Consider the following 24201-nt stretch of genomic DNA (forward strand, 5'->3'; position numbering starts at 1 on the left):
AAGCTGATTGGTCAGCCCGGAGCGCCCGACCATGAGCAGTAAGCTATACGACAGCGCGCCAGCGGTTTAAGCGACGCCGGAACACTGGACTAAAGCGGACCAGTGTCTGACCCTTTGATGGCGCGGCCACGCGGCCGGAAGCGACGGTCGCACGCCGACCGGGACCACTCGTCATTTCGAGTCCTGCAGTCCAACCGATGTTGCATTTGAACCGTCTGCACATGCTTGAGAACATGATGCTATAGGTGTACTGTGGACGCATGACTGCCATTATGACGCACGCAACGACTAATTAGTTGTTTGCGGTCGCGCACATTTCAAACGTTCCCGGCTTCGACCTGGCTGGTTCCCGCCCAGCTCCATTGCTATCCATCGAATCCGTGGATCACAGTCAAGTGACGAGAAATTGCAAAGCGACCATTTACACGTCCATATCAGGCAGCATGGGAAATTAACGGCGACCTCACATGGTTATCATCCGCCAACCGCCGGAGACAAAAGAGCAAGCAACTTCGTGACTATGATCTGAAAGCCCCGAGCGCCAGGGGGAGGAAAACGGCCAAGGAAACGCGACGGCGCTTGCCGGGGATAAGCAGCTGGTTTTACTAGCCCAACTGCACAAACACCACCGCATTCCTACAAGCCGTCAGTCACTTCGTCCCGTGAAACTTTGATCCATTCAGACCTCAAAATTCGCCACCGGAATCGAGTCCTAAGCCCCCCGAATGGATTGAAATGCGGTAACCCACACACAAATACCGTGCGTGAACAACCCAACCAAAAGTTCAGCGTGATGACCCCTTCAAACGTCCGTCTACGGCCGGGGCATACGGGGCCGGATGGCGAGACGCGCCGCGTGCGGGATGGTCCGGCCATGACCCGGCAGCACAGCATTCCCCGCCGGCTAGTCCGCCGCCAGAGGCCGCCGCCGCCCTCACCCGGCGGCGGGGCCAGACGTCCCGCAGTGCTGGCTGGTCACGGCGCCGACACCGTGGCGGAGGGCCCCACGCTAGGGGACGCCGGAGACAGCACGACGGCACGACGGACACGGGCACGAGGTCACGAACGCATCGACAGTCAAGGGGAGAGTTGGCCGTGAGCCAAGAGCGCTCAAGAAGCGAGGGCGTCCGGGAGGCCGGATCCCAGCCGGATTCCGTTAGCTCCGACCGCCTGCACCGGAGCCGGGGAGCCGCACCCGGCGCCCCGCGCGAGACGGGCGGCTTACCGGCCGGCGTGGAGGGCCGAGGACACCGCCGGGGAAGGGCTTAGCCACACGTCCGAGAACAGCCGCTCTAGCGCCGAGTCGCGTGGAGTCGGCGACGGTCGCGTGACACACGCGGGACGGGCCGTGACACGCGCACCGGCCCGGCCGGGCTGGCAGGCGTGGGGAGCTGGGGCCGCGCCGGTCTGCGTGTCCGGTTCCAACAAACTGCTGCTGACGGAGCGTACCCGAACTCCCGTCTTCCGTCCCGTCTCCGCGACCCTCAGACGTCCGATAACAAGACACACGAATGTATTAGGGCGGCGGCGCTGCTCGCGGTGCACGACTGCGCCGAGGCACGACGCTGCTGGAGCGCCCCATGCGAGCGACGCACGGACAGTTCAGGTCAGATTCTTGGCTCCTTCGCACAGGTTACAAGGCGCCGCAGATAATGGACGGAGATAACGGACAATGGACGGAGCTTTCCGGATGAGATTCGTCGCCCCTCCGCACGGTCAGCAGGTCAATGGCTGCTTTGCGCCGGGGTACCCCCACAGCCGGAGTGTCTCGAAAGGCCACACGAAACGGCGGATATCCCCAACCACGCCTGCGTCAGAGACAAACGCAGGGGAGCGTAGTCTCCCCGCGCGCTTCCAAACGCAGGCGTCACACACGCACGCGGCTAGTTTTCACCGCAGGTGGCGTAACGCACGAGTCGGGCTTTAGACATCTCCATAAAAGAATGATAAATGCAATGTGTAAAAATGGAATACCGTTCACTAAACTAGCAGCTAGTCAAATCCACGCTACACCAGATATAAATGAAAACACTTGTATGAAGAACACTTGGTCGAACAGCACGGCCACGGGTCACGTAGGCACAAAAAATGACGCGGCCAGGTCATCGGACATATGAAAAGCGGTGCCAAATTTAGTATCATTCAGTAAATCCACTGACTAACCGCGCGAGCACTTGAGATCCCGCAGAATGAATTCTCAAGAATGCATACACAACAGCTGCGGCCCATCTTATCACGTCCCAATACAAAACATGTATAAAATTCGAAAACACCGGTTATGTTCTGTGCCGAGCGCCGAGCACTGTCCTGACAGCACTTCAACTACACGGCAAAAGACTGGCGTCAGTGGCCCGATTGGACAGGTCGATCACGTGCTGCCGACAACTAATTCCAGATTGGTTTCAAGCTGCCTCCGCACGGCCGCTTAACTGAAGCCGCAACATGTGAAAAGGGCTGACATCGCCACCAGCCGCAGGCAGCCGTTGGGTCGGCTACATACACAGCTCCACAAGGACGGATAAGGGGGCCGGGGGAGCAGGGGAGCGGTGGCGACCGCTCCGCTCCGGCCTTCTGACCGTCGACACGTCACCGGTGACGTCGCCAGTGATGTCACGCGACCGCCGCCTCGCCGGGCACCGCAGCCCTGCCGCCACGCCGGCGCCCAGCCTCTGGTCATCCGCTCACAGGGCGCCGAGGCACCCTGTGACGGCAACAGCGGGCGCAACGTCACAGCCGTCAAATGACGTCACTGGCGCACGCCGACTCGATGCGTCGGACGGTGCCGATTCCGCTGTGCTTTCTCGCCGTCCGTTGTCTGAACGGTCGACAGGTTGGGCCGGACGCAGCGATTGGTCGGCAGCGCGCCGACCGGACGACCGCGCGGCGTGATTGGCTGTCGCTGCACACGGCGCGATGCGCTCGCCGGCCCGAGGAGGCCCGTGCGGTCGCGGCGCCGCGCCCGCTCAGATGGACTGGCCGTTGTAGCTGTGAGGCGTGATGGGTCGCGACCCCGGCTGGATGCTCACCGACGGCGTGTGCGAGTACTGCGTGGCGTTCAGTGACGTCATCGTGCCCATCTGGGAACGCGGCGCGCGAGAACGTCAGACGACGCCGGCGACGACAGCGGACGAGGACAGTGTCAGCAGCTGCACAAAACGTGGGAGGTGGTGGTGCAAGCACGCTCACGCGCGCGCGCACACACACACACACACACACACACAAACACACATACAATGCACGCAAATGCACGCAGCCTACTCGGGTAGTACCGAATACAACGGCTAAGGTCCCATCAAACCAGGCAGCTTAATCGATTGAGCGGGACACAAATGAGGCTTGAAACAAGACATCCGTGATAAAGCGAAACATGCACGCATCACAAAACGGGGCGGACTTAACAGCTGTACAGCGAACGTGTTTTTGGTGGAAACAGGCGGCGTGCACATAGCTGGTCAAAAGGTGGTGCGAACGCTTACGAACACCGACAGATAAAAAGACGGCCTCGGAGTTCCACAAACGAGCGGTAAAAATCCCACCTTGAGATTAGATTGGACTTGACTTATGCTAATAGCAATGAGAACAATGATATGGTCGTGCCATTCAAAATGTTCAGGCATCGTGTAAATATATGTAAAACATATCCTGCATTTTACCAGTGCAAGGACGATGCGGAGGCCAGTGCACATCGTTCCGCAAGGGAGTGGAGAACGGTGCTCAGACAAGCGACTTCACAAAACTCAAGCCACAGGGGGAATGGTGAGTCCGTACCAAGAACCTTAAACTCGGACCCAGACCCCCGGAGTGCATCATTACTTCAAATGTCAAGATCAGCCCAGCCAACTGGCTGGGCAGTGAGCCGGTGATCACGGCCGCCGTCCGAGCAGAAGCCCGGGGCTTCGGCGCCGATCGTCGCTGCTTCCCGACACTACGACGAGCGCACAGCAGACGCCACAACACGGCAGCTCGCACACAGCATGCGAAGCCACAGCGCGGGCACATCGAGAGAACGGGCAGTGCGAGGCGGGCAGCGGCCCCGCCGCCCGGTCACCGACCGACCCCCGGGTGCCGGGCGCCGGCTCAGAGTGAGGCGTCCAGCTCCGGTATGCTGGCCAGGCTGGCTGAGGAGACGGTGGCGGCCGGCGGCTGGCGCCGGGCGGCTCAGGTCAGGTCAGGTCAGGTCGGGTCAAGCGGCGCAGCATCGGACCGCGCACTGTCACCACGGCGGGGGAGCGGGGCGGGCACACGGCCGGCGCCTCGCGCGGGGTCACGCTGGGAAGCCAGCTGGGATCGGGCGCGAGCAGAGCCGGAGCGACTGACGGCTCGGGCGTACGAACAAGCGGCGCAGAAGCAGACTCTCGACGAGGCACAACAGATGGCTGAAGACGGCGGCACTTAGAGCGCCAAAAAGTCCGGCGAACGGGCACGCGTCAACAGACCAGAGCATCGCCACCCCCTGCGAATGCCGACCACCCCCGGCACGCCCAGATCACCACCCCAACAGCAGCTGCCGTCGGCGCTCGCCTACGCGGTGCCATCGGCAGACTTACGGGGCGCGGCGCAGCCAGAGAGGCGGCCCGGCTGGCCAGCTGCAGCACGGGAGAGAGGGCAGACACACGACCGTCAGCCGAGAGGGAGGGCAGACACACGGCCATCAGCCACGGCACGGGAGAGAGGGCAGACACACGGCCATCAGCCACGGCACGGGAGAGAGGGCAGACACACGGCCATCAGCCACGGCACGGGAGAGAGGGCAGACACACGGCCATCAGCCACGGCATGGGAGAGTCACGGCACGGGAGAGAGGGTAGACACACGGCCGCCAGCGGCGGCACGGGAGAGGGTAGACACGGCCATCAGCCGCGGCACGGGAGAGAGGGAAAACACACGGCCATCAGCCACGGCACGGGAGGGAGCAGACACGCGGCCGTCAGCCATGGCACGGGAGAGAGGGCAGACACACGACCGTCAGCCGAGAGAGAGCAGACACACGGCCGCCAGCCACGGCACGGGAGAGAGGGCAGACACACGGCCGTCAGCCACGGCACGGGAGAGAGAGCACACACACACGGCCGCCAGCCACGACACGGGAGAAAGGGCAGACACACGGCCGCCTGCCACGACACGGGAGAGAGGGCAGACGCACGGTCATCAGCCACGGCGCGGGAGAGAGAGCACACACACACGGCCGCCAGCCACGACACGGGAGAGAAGGGCAGACACACGGCCGCCTGCCACGACACGGGAGAGAGGGCAGACGCACGGTCATCAGCCACGGCGCGGGGAGAGAGCACACACACGGCCGCCAGTCACGACGCGGGAGAAAGGGCAGACACACGGCCGCCTGCCACAGCACGGGAGAGGGTAGACACACGGCGGTCAGCAGCGGGACAGGAGAGAGGGCAGACACACGGCCGCCAGCCACGGCACGGGAGATAGGGCAGACAGACGGCCATCAGCAGCGGCACGGGAGAGAGGGTAGACACACGGCCGTCGGCCACGGCCCGGGAGAGAGGTAGACACACGGCCGTCAGCAGCGGGACAGGATAGAGGGCAGACACACGGCGTCAGCCACAGCACAACACGCTCACGCCCGCCAGCCTAACATAGAAGCCCGCCCACTCCAGGCCGTGGTCTGAAGCCACTTCATTAAATCTGGTATGTTCCAAAGCGAGCGGTGCATTAACTATGACCGCGGCGCACCAAGAATATGCATGAAGGACATAGAGCAAACTTCTGTAGCTATTCCGTATTTCTATAAAACCCGTGCAATACGTATCCTTGTTACGATGCATGCATAGGAAGTGCACTACCACGAACACGTAAGACGCGAATTCTTCGGCAAATATATAACTGACAATGAAAACGAGTCGTATTCCTGCCTTATGCGACACCCATGCCGATTTAATGATCTAGGCGAGCGATAGGCATCGACCGCAAGCCGCCACAGCCTGTTGGCTATCACTACAGGTACCGCGGTCGGCGAACGTCGCTCAATCAACGTCCAGTCACCACATGGACGGACACGGCCGCCACACGTTTAGAAACGAAAATGCGGCAACCAGTTTGCTGGTTTCTGGCTGCAAGAGACCAAGCTCACCAACATGAATCCATTGCATCAGGCTGCGAGAGCCTGTGCTCACAAAGGAGACCCACACACCGATGCATGGCGGGTGAGCGATTGAACACGACGGCGCAAAACAAAGACCTGCAGGCAAACCAGGTCCCGATCCACGGCTGAGGACGGGGAGCCCTCGGTGCTACCAGGTCTGAAAACCGACGGTGTGGGGGTACTTGGTGTAAGTGTAACAGCTTGACTAGAGCTGTGGAATTCACCCAGCAATCTCACCCACCTTCAGATGGGCGATGTCCTCCAGCTTCGAGACCTCGGTCAGCTCGTTGAAGAAGGACCAGACCACCAGCCAGCCGTAGACGTTCAGCAGGATCATGGACGACCAGATGAAGCACATGAGGCCGTGGTAGACGAAGTACATGTCGTTGACGAGCGAGGCGAACACGATGGCGAAGGCGCGCCAGCACGTGTGGAAGAACATGATGAGCAGCCACGGCCGGATCTGCTTCTCATTCTCCTGGCGAGTGGCACAGGCCGAGCTCGTGAGCACAGGCCGTGTACGTGGCTGGCATCTTCAGTAGTCAGCGCGACGATCATTAAGGGGGGGGGGGGGGGGGGTAATGTCACCTTTACTAGATGTTCAAAAATATTTTTTGGTATAGAGTGCACTAAACAAGTCAGTGCCGACTCACAAATGAATCCTGAAAGTCGACACTCACGAAACATATAATACCACATTCAACCAGTAAAACCAATGCATGTCTCATCTGACATTGCCTGCATTTTTCTCCACTTATTGTCAAATACAGTGATTTGATTATAAATTTTTCAGTTACTAGCCCAATTCCAACACCCAAAAATAAGGTGAGACGCATAACAATAAAAAGCTTCCGCGGACACAACAGCAGCAGATCCTCACAAAGAGCAATGACACTGCCCTTATATCAATGCCCTCCCAAATGAACCTAGAAATAGCAATAACTGTCTAATTGCGGATCTGTCCACGCACGATCGGCACCCTGCCAGCAAAACGAGCCCGGATGTCGAGCCCGGGCCACGCCGTTGGCACGTGACGTACCTTCCTGAGCGCCTGCAGCAACACGATGCTGATGATCAACAGGGCGAGTGCAAACAGCAGGCTGAAGATGGCAAAGGCCATCAGGCAGTTTCGCACTGCGGGAGGAGCGGCTCGTTAGCGGCTGGCGGGCTGGCGGCCCGGGGCGGCACAGACGAGGACGGAGGGCCGCGAGGGGTCACGGCACAGACGGAGAAAGGGGCCGCGAGAGGTCACGGCATAGACGGAGACGGGGGCCGCGAGGAGGTCACGGCACAGACGGAGACGGGGGCCGCGAGAGGTCACGGCATAGACGGAGAAGGGGGCTGCGAGCGGGGCAAGGCAAGGTATCAAACGAGGTGTCGCACCCGGAAAGGCGGCATGATCCAGACACTACTGCACGGTCCGGCAGCTTAATAATGACCTCAGAGGGAACACATAATAACCACCGTTTCCACTACATCAAACTACATCCAGAACAATGACTGATCAGAACAAAACATTTCGTCGAGGAGTTCAGTTCCGTGGTATCTATTCGGCGCACACGGCAGAGAAATGCATATCTAAACCCAACCCCACGAGCACAACACTTCCCGAGCACGATGACCAACCATCGCCGGGGCTTCCAGCCAGATGACGTCACACACGGACGACGACGTCACTGCTCAGTCACCACTCACCGTGCGGATTGCCGGCGTACACGAACTCGAAAGAAATGACGTAGTAGCCGAAGTGCTCCTTGCCGGGCTCTGCCTCCACCAGCACATACACGTCAAACACGGCCGTCATCATGGTGAACAGCGCCTGCAGCTGGGGGCACACGCGCGGTCGCCGGTCAGCCTCGGGTCAGGCGTGGTCGGCGGCGGGCGTGTTCGCTGGCGCGCCTTCACCCGCGATAGCCGTGGGCGCGATCAAAGCTCTTATGTTTAGCTGTAGCGCTTACCCAGCGCATATCTTTGAAAACAGGGATGTTTTAAAGGCTGTCCAGTAAAGCTTCAATGGATGAGTGAAGTACGGCTGGAAATGGTCGTCAAAAGCTACACGTACTACGGGTTCAGGTACCAAACACTGTCAGAATTACGTCCCAATTGCTACAACGCACGGGTGACGGAAGCCAAAGTCACGCGTCATGCAGAGGCCTTACGATGGAATAGATGGCGGTGATGTTGGACGCCTTGGGTATGGACATGAAGAGCGCCTTCTTGAGCACGGGCGGCTTCCAAGGCTCGATCTCTCCGGTCAGCGGCACGGTGGAGCGAGCGGCCGATGATCGCACCGAGTGCACAGAGCCCACCGAGTACAGCGACGCGGCGCCGCGCGAAACCTCCGACACGCGCGACGCGTGCGAGGCGCGCGACGGCGGACGCTGGGCCGAATGGGAGGCCATCTGTCGGCGACGTTCGTCACTCGTGATGAGCTGCAGCGCCACTGGGCAAGCAGGTGGGCGGCCAGTGGAGGGGGTCAAATGTGGCATAGATTTGGCATCAGGCCATGATACACATACAAACTGCATCAAGCTATGATACCAAATGAGTATGTGCTTTTTTGGTCCATTCCATATCTTCCTTGTTCCAGTAACAGGCCCTATAAGCTAGTATCTAGCAAGCACCATACACAGCAAAATCTTTACTAAAAACTCACAGAATAAAAAGGTGTTATGCTACCCAGCTCCAAAGTTATTACTTCCAAAAACTTAGCCTGATTATCCATGTTGCATGACAGCCATACCAACAATTTGAAGTGAGTGTATTTGAGGGGGTGGGGGGTGGGGGTGGAGGGATGAGCAAGAAGTGCAAATTTTGAAGTCTTTCCATCCCTTGCTATCAGGGATAAGTTAAAATTATCAAAAAGTGAGAAGCCATAGCTAAACCTCCCATTCCTATGCCACCAAGTAAGGCTAAAATGAATACTGATCTGGTATTATATATATATATATATATATATATATATATATATATATATATATATATATATATATATATGTCTAACATGTACATCATCATGTTTAAGGACTGATGAAAATGGTTGGAAAAGAATGCATGTGAATATGAAAGGATAGTTATTTTTAACAATTACAGCATTTGCTTCTATTCACAGTGCTGAGAGTGCTGCTGCCAAGGCTGATATGCATGGTGTATGGAGGCAAACCAATTGCTGAATATTGATGTAATACTTCTCTCATAACATTTCAAATCTTGGATAACACTTAAACACATCCTTTGTGTCAACTCATTTTAATGCAAGTACATACATAAAAAGTCAAAACACAATCAGGTAGCAGGCTATAGCCTCATGATGCTTGTATGAAGATAGCCATGATGGTCTGTATGGTTAGTTGCATGGCTTGGTTTGCATCCATAGACTGCACACAAGGTGTACACATGATATGCAGGGTATTTCAATATCACCACTTGGGTGCCAGTGATGTCAACATTTTGCATGTTTTTATACCCTGGCTTGGGGTTCACTGCCAGTTGTCCTTCCTTTGCTCAAAATTAGCCATTAGCATCAAACAATGTGGCAATCAACCTGGCATCTAAGCACCTCAGGCTTGACAAATAGGCAAGGCAGGTCAGATGTCTGGGTTCAGGGCCAAAAGACAACAGATTAGCACCAATAAATAGTGTGGGGAGGCTGACAGAGAGCCAGGATTCTGATAACATGAATCCCTACTTACATCCCATACACCTTACAGGATGCACTTTGGAATATTGTATGCATCTATAATGGGTGCCAAGAGTGACATATGATGTGCAGAGGTGGAAACCTAAGAAAAAGTAATAACAGATAGCTCCAGCATTGTATTTCCTGGCAAACCCTTGTCAATTAAACAGCTGCACGTCTATTGCACGGGGAATGGGTATAAAGTGAGCAACACGACCTAGGCAGAACATTCATTTATGATGATGATGATTGGGAACATTCATTTAAGTTACATAATGTTTTCAGTGTTGCAATATTTCAAGACAAAGTGCTTTGTCTTTTTATAAATAAAGCTGTATTTGATTTATTGTTTTATGAGCTATAACTTCTAGGTAGATGGCCATTCTCATTTACATAACCTACTGAATCCACAAATCATGTGTGTGCAAAGACATGCTCATCCAAACTGAGATCAGCACAGAATTGGTCCCACAGAATGCTTTCTGAATTTATACAGGAGCAGCACAAAATAGGTCACATGGAATGTGTGATGCTATCTTTGATAGGATGCATCCATTGCTGAGTGAATTCTAAGTATCACTTCTGCAAATTAACACCCACCACACACCTAGACACTTACCGTCCTGTTACTATCCTGGCGAAAAACTAATTTCAAGGAACAACGCTGACCAGGTCTACAAGACGTTATATTTCCCTAACGTCCAGTTTTCCCCGCACAGGCACCACATGCCTTACCTTCCGGTCAACCGTAAGCTACGATGAATCACGATTCAACTTAATGAAATTGTGCAGTACACTAATCCAAGACTAACCGAAGAATATGCCTGATATCAACGCCAAATTGTCACGCTGGCCGCCCAACGGGCGTCCACTTCTTCGGAGAATAACAAACGGGCACCACCCATCAATACAGCGCAATTTGTGCCGCGGTTTCTGTTACTCATTGGATTCAGTTTACACCCTCAAGAGCTATCAAAGAGACCCTGGCGGATAAAATGGTTGTCTAATATTATTTTAATTTTATTTGCATTTAACAGAAGTTTTCAGGACACTGCAGTAATTATATGAAATAATTGATTCAATTGTTGTTTACTCATTCCAGATAAACTGAAAAGATAGAATCTTTAACATTCGGCTTTATTTTATATTGGATGGCTTTTCCACGGATTTTGATCTTTATGCAACCTGCATTTTCCGCGCTATGTCGCGCCAGAGTTACCGGGGTTGCATGTCGGTCCATCTCCGTCGCGGGCCGGTAAAATGAAAGGCGGTTTGAAATTCGAAATGGGTAGGAGCATGTTCTGAGTCGACTTAAAGTTACACCCCAGGGCCTTCCACTTCAGACTTCTCAAACAGTTTTTCTTCGAATTTACCCCCGAATAACTCAGGTTTGCAGTTTGAGCTACATGCCTATTTTTGTGGAATGATTCCATTGGACCACCTGCAGGCCGTTAAAAGCTGATATCTTTTTGGTAGAATTTGGCTTCCAGAGACCACCGCAAAGCATTGGCAACCAAACCAGCAGCCTTGCTGTGCGGGGCTCACCAGTAGCGGATCCAGGATTTCATGGGGGGGGGGGGGGTACGTCATATTGTGGGCCCCTGAGGTATGGGGGCCCCTCCTAAAAAGTAGTGATACTCCGGCCAGTACATTCTAATGTTTCTTTTTTGTATGCGGGAACCCATCTTACTTCGAGCTGCCCAGAAAACTCGGCGTGCTGCACGTGCACTTATATCAAGCTTGTCATTTTCTCCAGGTCATGGTGAATCGCTGTCCCTTTAAGGCATGTATTTAGATCGTGATGCACAAGTGCAGTAAGTGTTACAAGCTTAATATCCAAAGGTAATGACATACAGGACGTTGCTAGCGCATACAAGCATGTTAAAAAAATCGGCGCATACCCGACCGCTGCCCTCTTGCTAAGGCGCGAAGTAAAACTGTCATCGTGTGATCTCGAACTTGTGAACGCGAAGTTATTTAGCCAGGCCCTCGCGCCCGAAAAGGCGAAACGCTCTGGCGCTCGCAAACACAAGTTAGTTAACGCCAACAGAGTAGGACCCTTCAAGCACCATCGGAAGAGCTCACGGCCAATGTGCAGGGCCCAAAGCGGTCAAAAGCCCCTCGACCAATTTATATTTAGATCCCCGTCAATGGTGCGGGCCCTTCGATAACATTTGAAACACAAAGCTGTCCAACCGTCCAACCGTCCAAATCTTACACCGTCCAAAACCACGCATGCAAACAGTTCGGAATAATTTTTTGACGCGCCTGGGTGGCCGGTTGAATACCTTTTGCTCCGGTGGGGGTCAATTTGACTCCCCTGGGATCTTAGAAACTAAGAGAGCTAGATACACCAAATTCACGGCGTGTGTTGGTCTGTAAGTGAACTTACTTAGGCCTAAGTTTGAGATTCCTAAGTCATGACCTTCGTGTCAAATAAGGTCAAATAAGATCAATTCTAGATTGGTCTCCAGCGTGCCCCGCGAACCTAGATATCTGTTCTAAATGAAGGTTAACGTGAACATTGAAGATCAGTGACCTTTTTTGACCTTTTGGAGGTGATGGTGACCAACTCATACAAGACTATTCGGAGCTTTGCCTTTGAATAAGGCAAATATTACGCTAGGACGTGTGTTCCTAGAACCAAAATGTCGACCTGGGTCATTTTAGGTCAGGGACCTATTCTGACGTTTTAGAGGTGCATGGGAGATGTATTATGCGGTTCTTGTTATCAATCAAAACGAAATAAACCGTAGAAACTACCCCATACAGCAAGCCCTGGAGTAATAAAACAGGTCAGTTTTGATCTTGCTCTGACCTTCATGCCTGGCCCTAGGTCAATGGAGTTGCTCATTCAATTGCTGTATTTCCTTGTAAGGGTTCCCAGGGATGTATGTCTCCGTCCAACACGCCGTTGTTGAATCAGAATGAACGATTCCTTGTAAATTGACTGCTGAATCCATGGTCTGACTTTGACCTGCCGTAAGTCAGCGACCTTACAAGGTACATTAAAATTTTTGATACCAAACAATTTACTATTTAATTGTCTATAGCTATTCAACACTTCGCGCGGCTATGCCCCGACGTCCAGAAACCATTCCGGAAAAACCTTCGAGGGGGTTAATTTGACCCCCACCCTAGCGCGTGTTAAAGATAGAAACAAAACCTGAGCGGTCGGAGGTGCCGCGGCAGAACAACAAATTGGTTGCCGTCGACAAGCAAAGGGTCCTCAGAGCGAGAGAGAAGAACCTAAGACCAACGTGGTGAGCCCCTGAACGCTCGGGAGTGCCCCGGCAGGATAACATATAGGACCCCGACCAGAGCGCATGGTGCTCTAAGCAAAGGCGAATTCCCCAGGACCAGAGTACGTGAATTAATGCCCCTGTGAGGTCGAAAGTGCCCGGGGAGGTTAGCGGAAAGGGCTACGACAGAAGCAGAGTGTCCTACGCAATTAATATCAAAGGAGCAGAGGCTGGATCAACGCAGAGGGCCCGTGAGCATCAAGTGCCTTGGTGTGTCACCTTATATGGGCCGCAGCAACAGCGCAAGGCCCTCCAACGAGCGGAAGAACCTGAGACCAGCATGAGGGGCCCCTTAGGAGCCGAGTGTACCCCGACATATGGGGCCCCGGAAAAAGCATATAGAGCCTTTCGGCCGAATGGGAAGAATCCGTGGAGGGCCCCTGATCTATCAAGAGTGCCCAGCATATTGGCTGATAGTGGCCAAGCAAGCAGCAGCGCAAGGCTCTTGGAGAAAATGCAAGAAGGTCAAAGACAGCGTGGAAGGCTCCTTTGCGATGAGATTTACCCGAAAATTGGATACATATGGCACCGCCAACAGCGTAGGGCCTCTAGGCAGTGTAAGAGCCTCAAACCTCGTGGCCCGGTACCCCTCGATCCACCACCGGCCCGGATAGCTTAACAGATGGGCCCCGACAACAGCATAGGGTCTCAGTTAATAAAAAAGTATCCAACAACCAGTGTGGAGGGACACCGAAAGATCGAGTGTGCACGATCCGGTTATTAAATAGCCTGACAGGAGCGTAGGGCACTACATTAAAATACCAAGACACCATGTGTAGGGCAATCCAAAAGTCCAGTCTGCACGAGCAGGATAACAGACAGGACCCCGACAAGAGCATAGGCCTTCCATTCAAATAAAAAGTGCCCAAGACCCAATGTGGTGGATCCCCAAACGACCGAGCATGCCCAACCATGTTAACAGATGGGGCCCGACAAGAACGCAAGGCCCTTTGAGGAGATCGAAAGTACCCAATGTGAAGGCCCCCGAACGATCGGGTATGCCCGACCAAGTTAATAAATGGGCTCCGACCTAAGCAGCAATGATAAAATCCATTAAAAAGTGCACAAGTCCTCATGTGGAGGGCCCATGAACGATCGAGTCTGCCCAAGCAGGTTAACAAATGGGGGGGGGGGGGGACGGGCGACAAGACGTGCGTGGCTGCAAGCAAGCGATAGGAAATTGGAAGGGCCCTAGACCAATATAGAGGGCCCATGAGCATATCGCGAGTGTGCCGGTAGACTAGCACGCGCCGAGGTGGCTGGTTGGATACGCTTCGCCTGGGTGGGGGTGGGGGGGGGGGGGGGTGGGGGGTCAATTTGACCTCCCTGAGATCTCAGGAACAAAGAGAGCCAGCAACAAAAAATGCACAGGGTGTGTTGATATGCACGTGAATTCACTTAGCCTAAGGTTTGAAGTTCCTAGATCATGACCTTTGGGTCCAATAAGGTCAAACAAGGTCAAATTCCAGGTCGGTCTTCAAAGGGCCCATGGAACCTAGAAAACTGCTCCAAGCAAAAGGTAACATGCTCATATAAGGTCAGCGACCCCGTTTGACCTTTCGAAGGTCATGGTGACCAAAATCATGCAAGACCGCTTTGAGTTTTGCATTCGGATAAGTGACATGGATTATGCTACGCAGCATGTTCCTAAAAGCAAAATGTTGATCTGGGTCATACTAGGCCAGTGACCTATTCAGACCTTTAAGAAGTTTATGGAAGGTGTATAATGCGGTTCCTGTTATCAATAAATTCGAAATGTGCACCAGAAACTACCCCACACAGTACTCTAGAGTCATAAGACACGTTGGTTTTTACCTTGGTCTGACCTTCATATCGGACCTTAGGTCAGTGCAATTTGTTCATTCAGCTGTTGCGTTGCCTAAGAAAGCGTCTCAGACGTGTATGGTTTCGTCCAACACTCCGTTGCTGGATCATATTGAACTATTTCCTAGAAAATTATTTCGGTTAAACCATGGCCTGACTTGAACCTGCCATAGGTCAGCAACCTTGCCAGGTACATATACATTTTTGATCTCAGACGGTCTGCTATTCAGCTGTCTACAACTACGCAAAATTTGATGTGGCTATGCCGCGCCGTTCGGGAACTATTCTGGAAAAAAAAAACATTTGGGAGGGTCAATTTGATCCCCACCCGAGCGCGTGTTAACCCAGACCAACGTGGAAGGCTCCTTAACGATCGAATTGACCCTGCAATTGGCATAAAGGGCCGACGCCCAAAAATAGCCCACGGCGTCTTGACAGCACACTGAGCCTTAAAATCTCCCAACCACTACCCTATCAATCAGTGAGCAAATATTTGTTATCTGCTCGTGAGCCCTTCAGTTTCGCTTGCGACCGTTCTTGATGTTGGTGTTGATCCTGAAAGTCCAAAGACACCCAATTTTGGTGCGTCTTGTGTTTTGAAACTGCGCCTGTTCGGACGGCTATGGGCGCCTTCTGATCCTATGTGACTCCTTTGGGGCCCAGTGGGGGGAGGGGGGGGGGAGGGAGGGAGGATTACCCTGTGCCCCCTCTGCTACTGGGTGTCACGAACTTTCGTGTGGGCGGACAGACAGTCTTTTGTAGGGGCCTCCACCGGGCTTAAGGAAATGCTCCACGTTTGAATATATTTAGGCAGGCAGCATATATGATAAGCTCACTTACAGCTAGTTGTATATTGGTAAGCTATACTATTGTACTATTGCAATTCTTTGTAAGTGGCAAATGCTTCTCCAAACAATGCGACTTTACTTGATCAAGTCATGGAACGTTTGTATGACAACACCCACTTGTAGCTCTTCAATCTCCCGAGATATGGCAGCACTGGCTCGAAGTGAACGCTGAGCCAAATACGGCTACGTACGTGCTCGCGTTTGGCCCGCTCTCGTGGTGTTCTTGCATATTTATCCTTGAGTTTAAGATGTCTACTTGTGCCCACATATTCACTTATACGCTATTCTTAAGTTCTTCGATTGCAAGTCTTTTTCCGAAATAATTAGAAAAATGCACAACTTCTTGTGTTACATAGCTTAAAACGCGCTTCGTTTCCGACATACAAACCTCTCATCCTTTCTCCCACTTGATCCTGCACTTTCGCCACACCCACTTGTCTGGGGCATATTGCATGCGCCTGCCACGAGTGGGCTGACCAGGGGACCTGTCAGCTGTACCCCCAACCGGGCGCCAGCGTATGCCTGGCAGAGGGGACCCTATGCGGTCTAAAGCTTGGCGGCTGCCTCTCCAGGTGCATGTAGGCCTGCCCCACCGTTATCCAGTCGCGTTTATCCCATAGCTCTGAAATGATCATAATTGGTAGAAAGGGTTTCGATATAACTATCTAATAACCAAAGCGTGTAAGAGTATTACAAAGCTTGCGCAATATCGGTTGGGAGCCAATTAGCGGCCGTTATATCTGGACGTTGTGCTCACGAACGCCAGCTATGAACGACTCGACAGTTGTTTTTTCTGACCTTGAACGCCGCATGGCCAATTGAATGACAGGATTTGAGTGACGTTTTTATAGCGTCTTGGATGCCTAGCTTACCTTGAGATAGCCTGCACGAAATAGTCTGCACGTCTTCGCGATCGAGTAGCCCAGAAATTTGAAGGTTTTTGGTTTTAAGGACGGAGATGCGAATTGCACTGCATGGTCTTCAAATTGACTATGCCAGTTCAAAACCTGGTACAAACCTAGAGCACTTCCTGTATGGGACTCATCTCGACGTAATGCCGTGGAAAGCCTTGAGAAGATTTTCTGCTAGTGGCGCCATTCTTTAAAAGTTGTGCTGTAAGATTTACGCGTCAGCTTCATGCAGGACGCTTGGCAGGCAACATGTTTCGGAAACGTTGCGATGTTACCACTATTTTCGCCCCCAACTTCGTTAAGATAGAAAATGTTACATTCTAGAATTGTGAAAGAAACCTACGGAACGAATATCGATAACAGGTTTCATCATCAGCGGCCAGACGTTGCAGCGACATCAGGCTTGTTTACAAATGCCTGAGGAGAGGAAAACGAACAATAATATTGACAAGGTTGTTGGTTGATGTGTGCGGACAGTCACATACAATCGTGAACAATCATTACGCCCGTTTTCCGGGCGTAATGATGTCAGGCTGATGTCAGATCTCGATCTCATTCCAGATTAATGCTATAAGCAGTGCATTTGATTCAGTTACCACAAATAGATAAACAATAAATACTTGCATTCGGGTAAAAATTGGAGTCTCCTTGTAATTACAGTCACGAACTCTCTATGTTAAGCAAAGTACTCCCTCTACTAAAGTGAATAGGGTGGGCTACGTGCATGCTTTGCACGGCAGTGCATGTGACAGCACCACTTTCCAAACAGCGCCTACCAGTTAGCGATGGCTGTACGATCGTCTCTCACTCCGTCATGATTTGGCTGCATCACTATTCTTCCCAGACCCTCACATTTCCTCCTGGAGAGAGTTTCCCCCGGTTGGGAGCGCCTGGGTTGTTTGCAGATTTGCAAAGCTCATCATTGAGATCATGGTCTGTCGGTAAGCTACATCAAAACTATGTCAGTAACATGTGATGACCTACTGTGACCTTCACCTCGACCCAAGGTGCAACGAGACCGTTCTAAATATGTGGTATGAGATCCAAGACGTCCGTAAACGTGCAGGATCGCGGGCTTCTTGAACAGACGGCATTTTCGCTAGCTCACTGAGTTTTGAGATTACAGGGTATCTTCGCTTTTAGCTCGTAGCCGCCCTAGTCTCTGCGATAGCTCCGATTAAAATTTGTCGGTTGGATGGGCTACTTAACAAAAACAGAGAAAGCCTTCTTATACGCCCACTCAAGTCGTCTGCTGGCGGCAGGTGTGTCTTCTTCTCCAAACCCTCGCTGCATGGCTCTCTGCACTTTGACATGCGGCCAATCCCGCTAATGTCATTCACATCATCCGCCGGCCAGGCTTTTGATGACGGCCTTGCCTTTCCATGAACGTGGAACCACGCGCGCTTGCCGTTCCTGCAGAGTTTCCGCATCGGTCGACTGGCAGGCGGCACTTCAAGGCTGCGACCCGACTGTGGCGCCTGGCACTATCGGGCCAGCTGACTGGTGCCGCTAATTAAGCGTCGATATGATCTCAACGCATAGATTCGCATGCAAGCCGGCGGAACAATGCAGAAATGCCCTCCGGAGAGCGCCAATCGTCCGACAAATAGCTCATCCTCTGGCTCGGCCTGCTCCGTCTCGCCGCATACTTGTTAGTCAGAACAGACGGCGCCATAATTTTGCATGCAAACGTTGAGGAGTAGGTGGCTATTTAGTATTGTTGTGGGTTATTCTTCGCGAGCTTTATGTTGCATATCCACTTACGGGCGGCTGGAATGCATTGGTACGACGCTATCTGTGATGGTATCGAAACTTCACTCGTGTCTTGCATGACCACAAGCACGTGGCCAAGTACGCCTGTGGTCTAGTGAAAACCCAATTGATTTATAGCGCCGTTCTCTTCGGGTTCTTTCCTGACATATGCTGTTGGAAGGGGCGAAAGGAGCGGGATGGATTACCATGCTAAACATGGAACATGGACTTTCCTGTCACCTGGTCTGCTGGTTGACGCTGTCATGATTTCCCCTGCTCACTGAAGACTAACTGCCAAAGCATCCGTAGATATACACCATCCAGCCCTGCCAGCTTGTTGCGCAACGTGCACCTCTCTAACCATGTGGCAACTGACTTCAGCGTGTCGCATGCACAGCTTGAGACGGTATCCAACGTCTCGGACCCCGCGGGCCGGATAGCTGCCGCAAACCCGCCGAAGTGAGGCTGAGCTCGAGCAAGGGTGTTCGCCGTGTATCGGCGTCATCTGAAGACTAGTTCCAGGGCCAACGAACAGTAAGTGATGCCAGCAGACAGAGACCGTCAATTACTGAACACTTATTGATCAAAACGTAGGGAGCGCCAGTGCGGCCCGCCGCATTTTGCGTTAGGTGAACTGAAACGCTGACACATTGGTATGTTTGACAGGATGCCACTCTTTGTATGCTTGTTAACGATTCACTTTACTCTGTCACATTTTTCAACAGCTTCAGATATGATACCCGTGGTCGGTGATTGCATGACATTGTCTTCGCGGTCCATAAAAGTTGACCTCTGAAACAGTTATAGTATTCCACTGTGGGGTGCCGCCCTCGTCTGCCGCCGAGGTCAGCAGCCAACTCCGGTCACCGACAGACAGAGGTGCAGATCAGAGCCACCCGCCGAGCGAAGCCTTTGCTGGAGACTGCTCACTGCCGCGAGACCCCACATGCACGCGGGGGAACGCTGTCCGAACGTCACCCAGTGGTCTGTCGTTTGAAGGCGAGCATTCCATGCGTGCGCTCATACCAAGAGCAGGCTGTAAACGACGGGTGCGTGGCATGCAGCCGCCCATTGATCGGTCGCTGGCGCCGATGTCGATATAACCCTTGGGATGTGTGTAGTGGTGACAATGTTAATAGATCTTTTTCATGACTTAACACCTGTGCATATATATTTGAGTGTAAGCATGCTTGTTGTTTTTTTAATGAAAAGTCCCTAAACTTCACCTTTTTCCGTATTGGTGCTTTCGTCTAGCTTTTGGTCCTGTCTGTAGCTTTACGCACAGTGCTCGCAAACGCAAGCAATGTAGTTGCTTTACTGCTAATGCATTTAACAGTTGCAATCTACTTCAGTTTGTTTTCTTGTCAGGTACCCTGAATACTGCTGGGTCCTACCGTGCCTCCCACTTCTTTATTCATTGTCATCCTTCATGCGACCATGAATACTGCTAGTGCGTAAAGGTGCGACAGCTGTCTCAAATTTGGTCTCTGGTGTTCAACTTTTCCGAAAATGCAAGGTTGCATCGCAAAGACTGACGCATTTCGACCCACTGCCAAGTTCGATTTCTGACCAAAATTGCCCGCCGCCACCTCAATAAGTTTTCGACACAACGCGAAAGTCACGCATGCCAGATCATGAACGTCATGTGTCAAATTTTAAAGATGACAGGCCTCCCCGTCTTTCTCTCAGTGTAAACCGCAGCGTGCTATTATATTTATTAGTATTTCATATCGCATACAAGTTTTGGTGCACATTGTACAAGTTTCATTTCCACAGACTAGATGGCGCTGGCGCTACGCACGCCGCGAACCGCCGAACCTGTGGCCATAACCGATGCCACACCAGTGTCTGGTTACTTCGTACTTCACATGTTGGCAGATGGAGGGATAGTTAAATCTAGATTACGCCTCAAGTTCAAATCACAAAACACGAGTCTTGCCAAAGCTGCATTGGCCAGCAAGACAACTAAACGGCAATTGCTGACTCATATGGCAGCTATGACTGCTATTCACCTATTAAAAGCACATCCACCCTTCTTCTCATTTTCACTTTATCCTGCATCCTTGTAAAGCCCCGTTTGTCTGGGGCACGACACATGCACCAGCCACGAGCGGGCCTGAGCGCCCCCTGGTGGGGCGCCGTCCGAGCGCCGAGCACATACCCGTATTGGGCACCCTGCGCGAGCTCAGTCATGGGAGGGGAACGCTCAGGCGGGTTCAGTGCTGACCAGCATTTTATATTTACTATTGTTGTTTGCCCTGCATTCTTTATTTCATGCGTCTCAAATGATCATTGTTGGCGTAAAGGCTCTCATCCAAACCAAACCAAAAATTAAGAAAGCTCATTTTAAGGAGTATACGTCAAGTAAACACGACATCGAGGTACCCACAGTGAAACGTGCAGTAACCAGCGTGCCGTTTTCGCCACGTCATATAAGTCGCTGATATCTACACTTATGGCGTTCACGAAACGCCTTCTCATTCAGAGCCGCGCCATCCTTGCGGGCAGCACCGGCCACCAGTATGACCACCTCAGTGGTCAGCTTGATTGGCCGCCCAGTGGACTGGGTGTGGCACAACACGCCAGTTCAGTTCTTAGGGGTTTGTGCACCAGCTGCTCCAGCTGATCGCTGGCCTGCTGATTTCAGCGGAGCAGCTCCGCCTCGCTCGCCTGGGCGGCACGTCGCACGCGCACCAGATCCTGGTAGCTATAGGCGCCACGGATGACTTCAGGGAACCTGAAGCATCGAAACTGACTACCGGCCGGACCTTATCTTGTTGACCTTATCAGGTCGATGACCTCGGCCGTAACCTGCTGGCCGTCGTGTCACCCAGCATCCACATCGCAATGTTCTCCGGCTGGACCTCCTGAGCGCCGCTCGAGGATCTCTCGGATCCCTGCGCTGCTGCCGTAACTTCCCCGCCGCACGGCGTTGAGCTTGCGGCACCTTCCAACTTCGTTTGGTCAAGATCACCATGGGCACATGTACATAAGCCACATGGCGAGCCAACGCGTCAACTCTGGGATCGGGCCGGGGTAGGAGAGCGGACGACTCTAAGCTTGTAACCGCTTTGTAACCGCACTGTCAACTTCGCATGCCACTATATTGTGCTTGCTTGGCGAGGAACAGAAAGTGCGTGGGGGCCATGGCTCCCATGGACTTTCCAAACTGGTGAGGAAAAACGTTCCGAGAATGCTGAGCATTAACTCTATGGCGACGCATGGATAGGGTCGACCGCGAGAATTGCATCTAGCAACCCCACGTTCTGAGACATTCTTCAGTTATTGCTACCAGTCATCGTTTAGTCTTAGTGTTGGTGAACACCACCTGAGCTAGACCCACGCCTTGTTATTCATGTTTCGACGATAACAAAATTCACGTATTTTGGACGCGTGGTCAGCTGCGTGCGCGACGCTAGCGACATCTATTCTGTGACCGTGCCGTGCGTACCAACTAGCGAGCAATAGTGCAGGGCTTCTAAGAATATTCACCAATGCGGTTCATGCGGAGAAGAAGGCAACGAGCTGCTTTGTCATCTTCAAGGCCATGTATACTCCTCACAAATACCGAGATACCATACAATACCATGTCCGAAACACGTGCGCTTGGTATGCCGTAAAAAAATTTGGGGAGGGGGCGGCAGCGTAGGAATTTTTTCTGGAATATTGAGCTTTGAAGATCATATTTTGATACAACGTTTCGACATGCATCAGACCACACCACATCCCATTGCATTTCTAGAGAAAAATAATGAAAAAGAGGCTAACCTGATTTACGTAAGCACAGACTGTTGCGTGCCAGCTTTGCAGTAGCGTGCACGCAACCCATGGTCTGCATTCAGCATTATAACTCTCAACGCCCTGCCCGAATAATTCGAGGGAAAGCACGCTATAGAATCAAGCTCTTACTGCAGACCTTTGAGGTTCGTGTTTTCGTTTCGTAAATGGAATTGTTTACACATTCGATCCCTAAAAAAGCCATATGTGTTCACGGCTCTGATGCTGAGTTATCGAGCTACTGCATACTAGGATACTGGTTAAAAGAGGTTATAGAGCAAACATTCGTTGGCGTGCTCTGTGTATGATCTTGTGCCGTACTTATATAGGCGGCCGCCACGTCGAAGACACCGAGGTTTTAGGTGCACTATATTTGATGACCGCCCATCGCCAACACCGCGCTTCAACTCCTCGTGGACGCTGACAGGGAAACAACGAAACCTCGGAAATGGACAGACTAGACCTAGAACTAAACAGAGCAGAAACAGACAGAACAGAGACTAAAATTAGCAATACAAAATGAATACCAAAATAGCATGGATTGACTGACGCTAAATTAGACCTCAAGATAATCGCAAGCTAAGTGACTCAACAAACGAGAAGCGAGCACTAAATCAAACTAGAAATGCAAACGGTGCACCGACTACACTTATGATCACGGTGATTGTTCTTTTAACAAGCTGTGCTATGATCACGTCTCAAGCTCTGCCCTTAACGTCAAAGCTTATCGGCTCACGTTGAAATACCGAGCATTGTCAATATAAGCGGTGTTTGCTCTATAACTGCACAGCAAGCGTTGATTGTATTATTAATGCTCGACAAAAGAAAATGGCATACGGCAGCATTGGCAGTGTCTTAACTCAAAATGCCGAAGAAAACAGGAGCTTTAGGCATTTCTTACTTAAATCACCTAAAAGACCCAATGCCACAGTTTGTGATAGTGCAGACCCCTGCACATTTGTTGCTCCTCTACATAGAGTACGCAAATGCCGTGACAAGTGTGATTCAGTTTTCAAATAAAAGGGTGAACAAGGTTTCAATGAGTCACACAATTTGATGACATGAATCTGATTCGCATCCTCTTGCCTAAAATTTACAATAGTTCGTGAATCCTGGCCATTGCCAGTGCAGACAGATTTCAGGCCACCGAATACCTTGCATTTGATGCTTTATTTTCAATGCTGAAGTCTATAGGTAATTGGCAGCTTTAAATGTGCGTGTATGCTATGGGTTCGGCCCGTCAGAGAACAATGGAGCCTGTGCCATTGGCTCAAAAGCTTGTTACGTATGCGTTCGATTGGTTGAAGGCAGTTCTTTTCATGCAATGCTTATAGACATATAGACACTGGTGTAAGGTATGCCTATCAGGGGAGGATCCAGGATTTCGTCAGGTGTGGGGAGTGGGGGGGGGGGGGGGGGGGGCACGGAACATTGTGTGTCCCCCTGGAATTTTGGGCCCTTTCCCCAAAAATGTCATTGCATTTTAAGACAATACACACGGAAACACGTTTTACTGTGCACAGCCCTATAAAGCATACGTGTGCCACGCACGCATACACAAAAAGGCCCAAGTAAAAAGAGCGTAGGGCCCTCCTTTCAAATAGGAAGCATTCGAGATCCAATGCAGCTTACCCCCGAATTATCCAGTGCGTCAGAGCACTGGTTAACATATAAGGCCCCCGTCAAGAGCGTCGGGCCCTCCGTTCAAATAGGAAGTACCCAAGATCCAATGTAGAGGGCCACCGAATGAACGAGTGTGCCCGGGCAAGATAACAAATTGGGTTCTCAACCAGAGCGTAGGAACCTCCATTCGAATGGAAAGCATCGAAGACCCTATATAAATGGACCCAGAATGATGGAATGTGTCCGAGCCGCCAATCAGAAGGGGCCCGACAGAAGCGTAGGGCCCTCTATTGAAATGAGAAGTATCCAAAACCCAGTGCGAACGGCCCCTGAAAGATGGGGTATACCCGAACAGATTGTCAGGTAGCCCAGACGG

The 24201-nt window shown here is 52.1% G+C and overlaps 1 protein-coding gene across 1 annotated transcript; it reads right to left on the reverse strand.

The window, feature by feature from the left end:
* Positions 1–1496: 1496 nt before the first annotated feature.
* Positions 1497–10657, reverse strand: LOC119107668 (uncharacterized). Its single transcript, XM_037231189.1, has 6 exons — positions 10524–10657; positions 8269–8511; positions 7805–7934; positions 7149–7243; positions 6351–6587; positions 1497–3077 (listed from the first exon to the last, which is right to left on the reverse strand). Exons 2-6 carry the CDS (start codon positions 8509–8511, stop codon positions 2964–2966), a joined length of 819 nt encoding a protein of 272 aa, XP_037087084.1. The 5' UTR covers positions 10524–10657; the 3' UTR covers positions 1497–2963.
* Positions 10658–24201: the final 13544 nt, after the last annotated feature.

The sequence above is a fragment of the Pollicipes pollicipes genome, unplaced genomic scaffold (genome assembly GCF_011947565.3).
Source record: "Pollicipes pollicipes isolate AB1234 unplaced genomic scaffold, Ppol_2.1 Scaffold_6686;HRSCAF=7923_pilon_pilon_pilon, whole genome shotgun sequence".
NCBI lineage: Eukaryota > Metazoa > Arthropoda > Thecostraca > Pollicipedomorpha > Pollicipedidae > Pollicipes > Pollicipes pollicipes.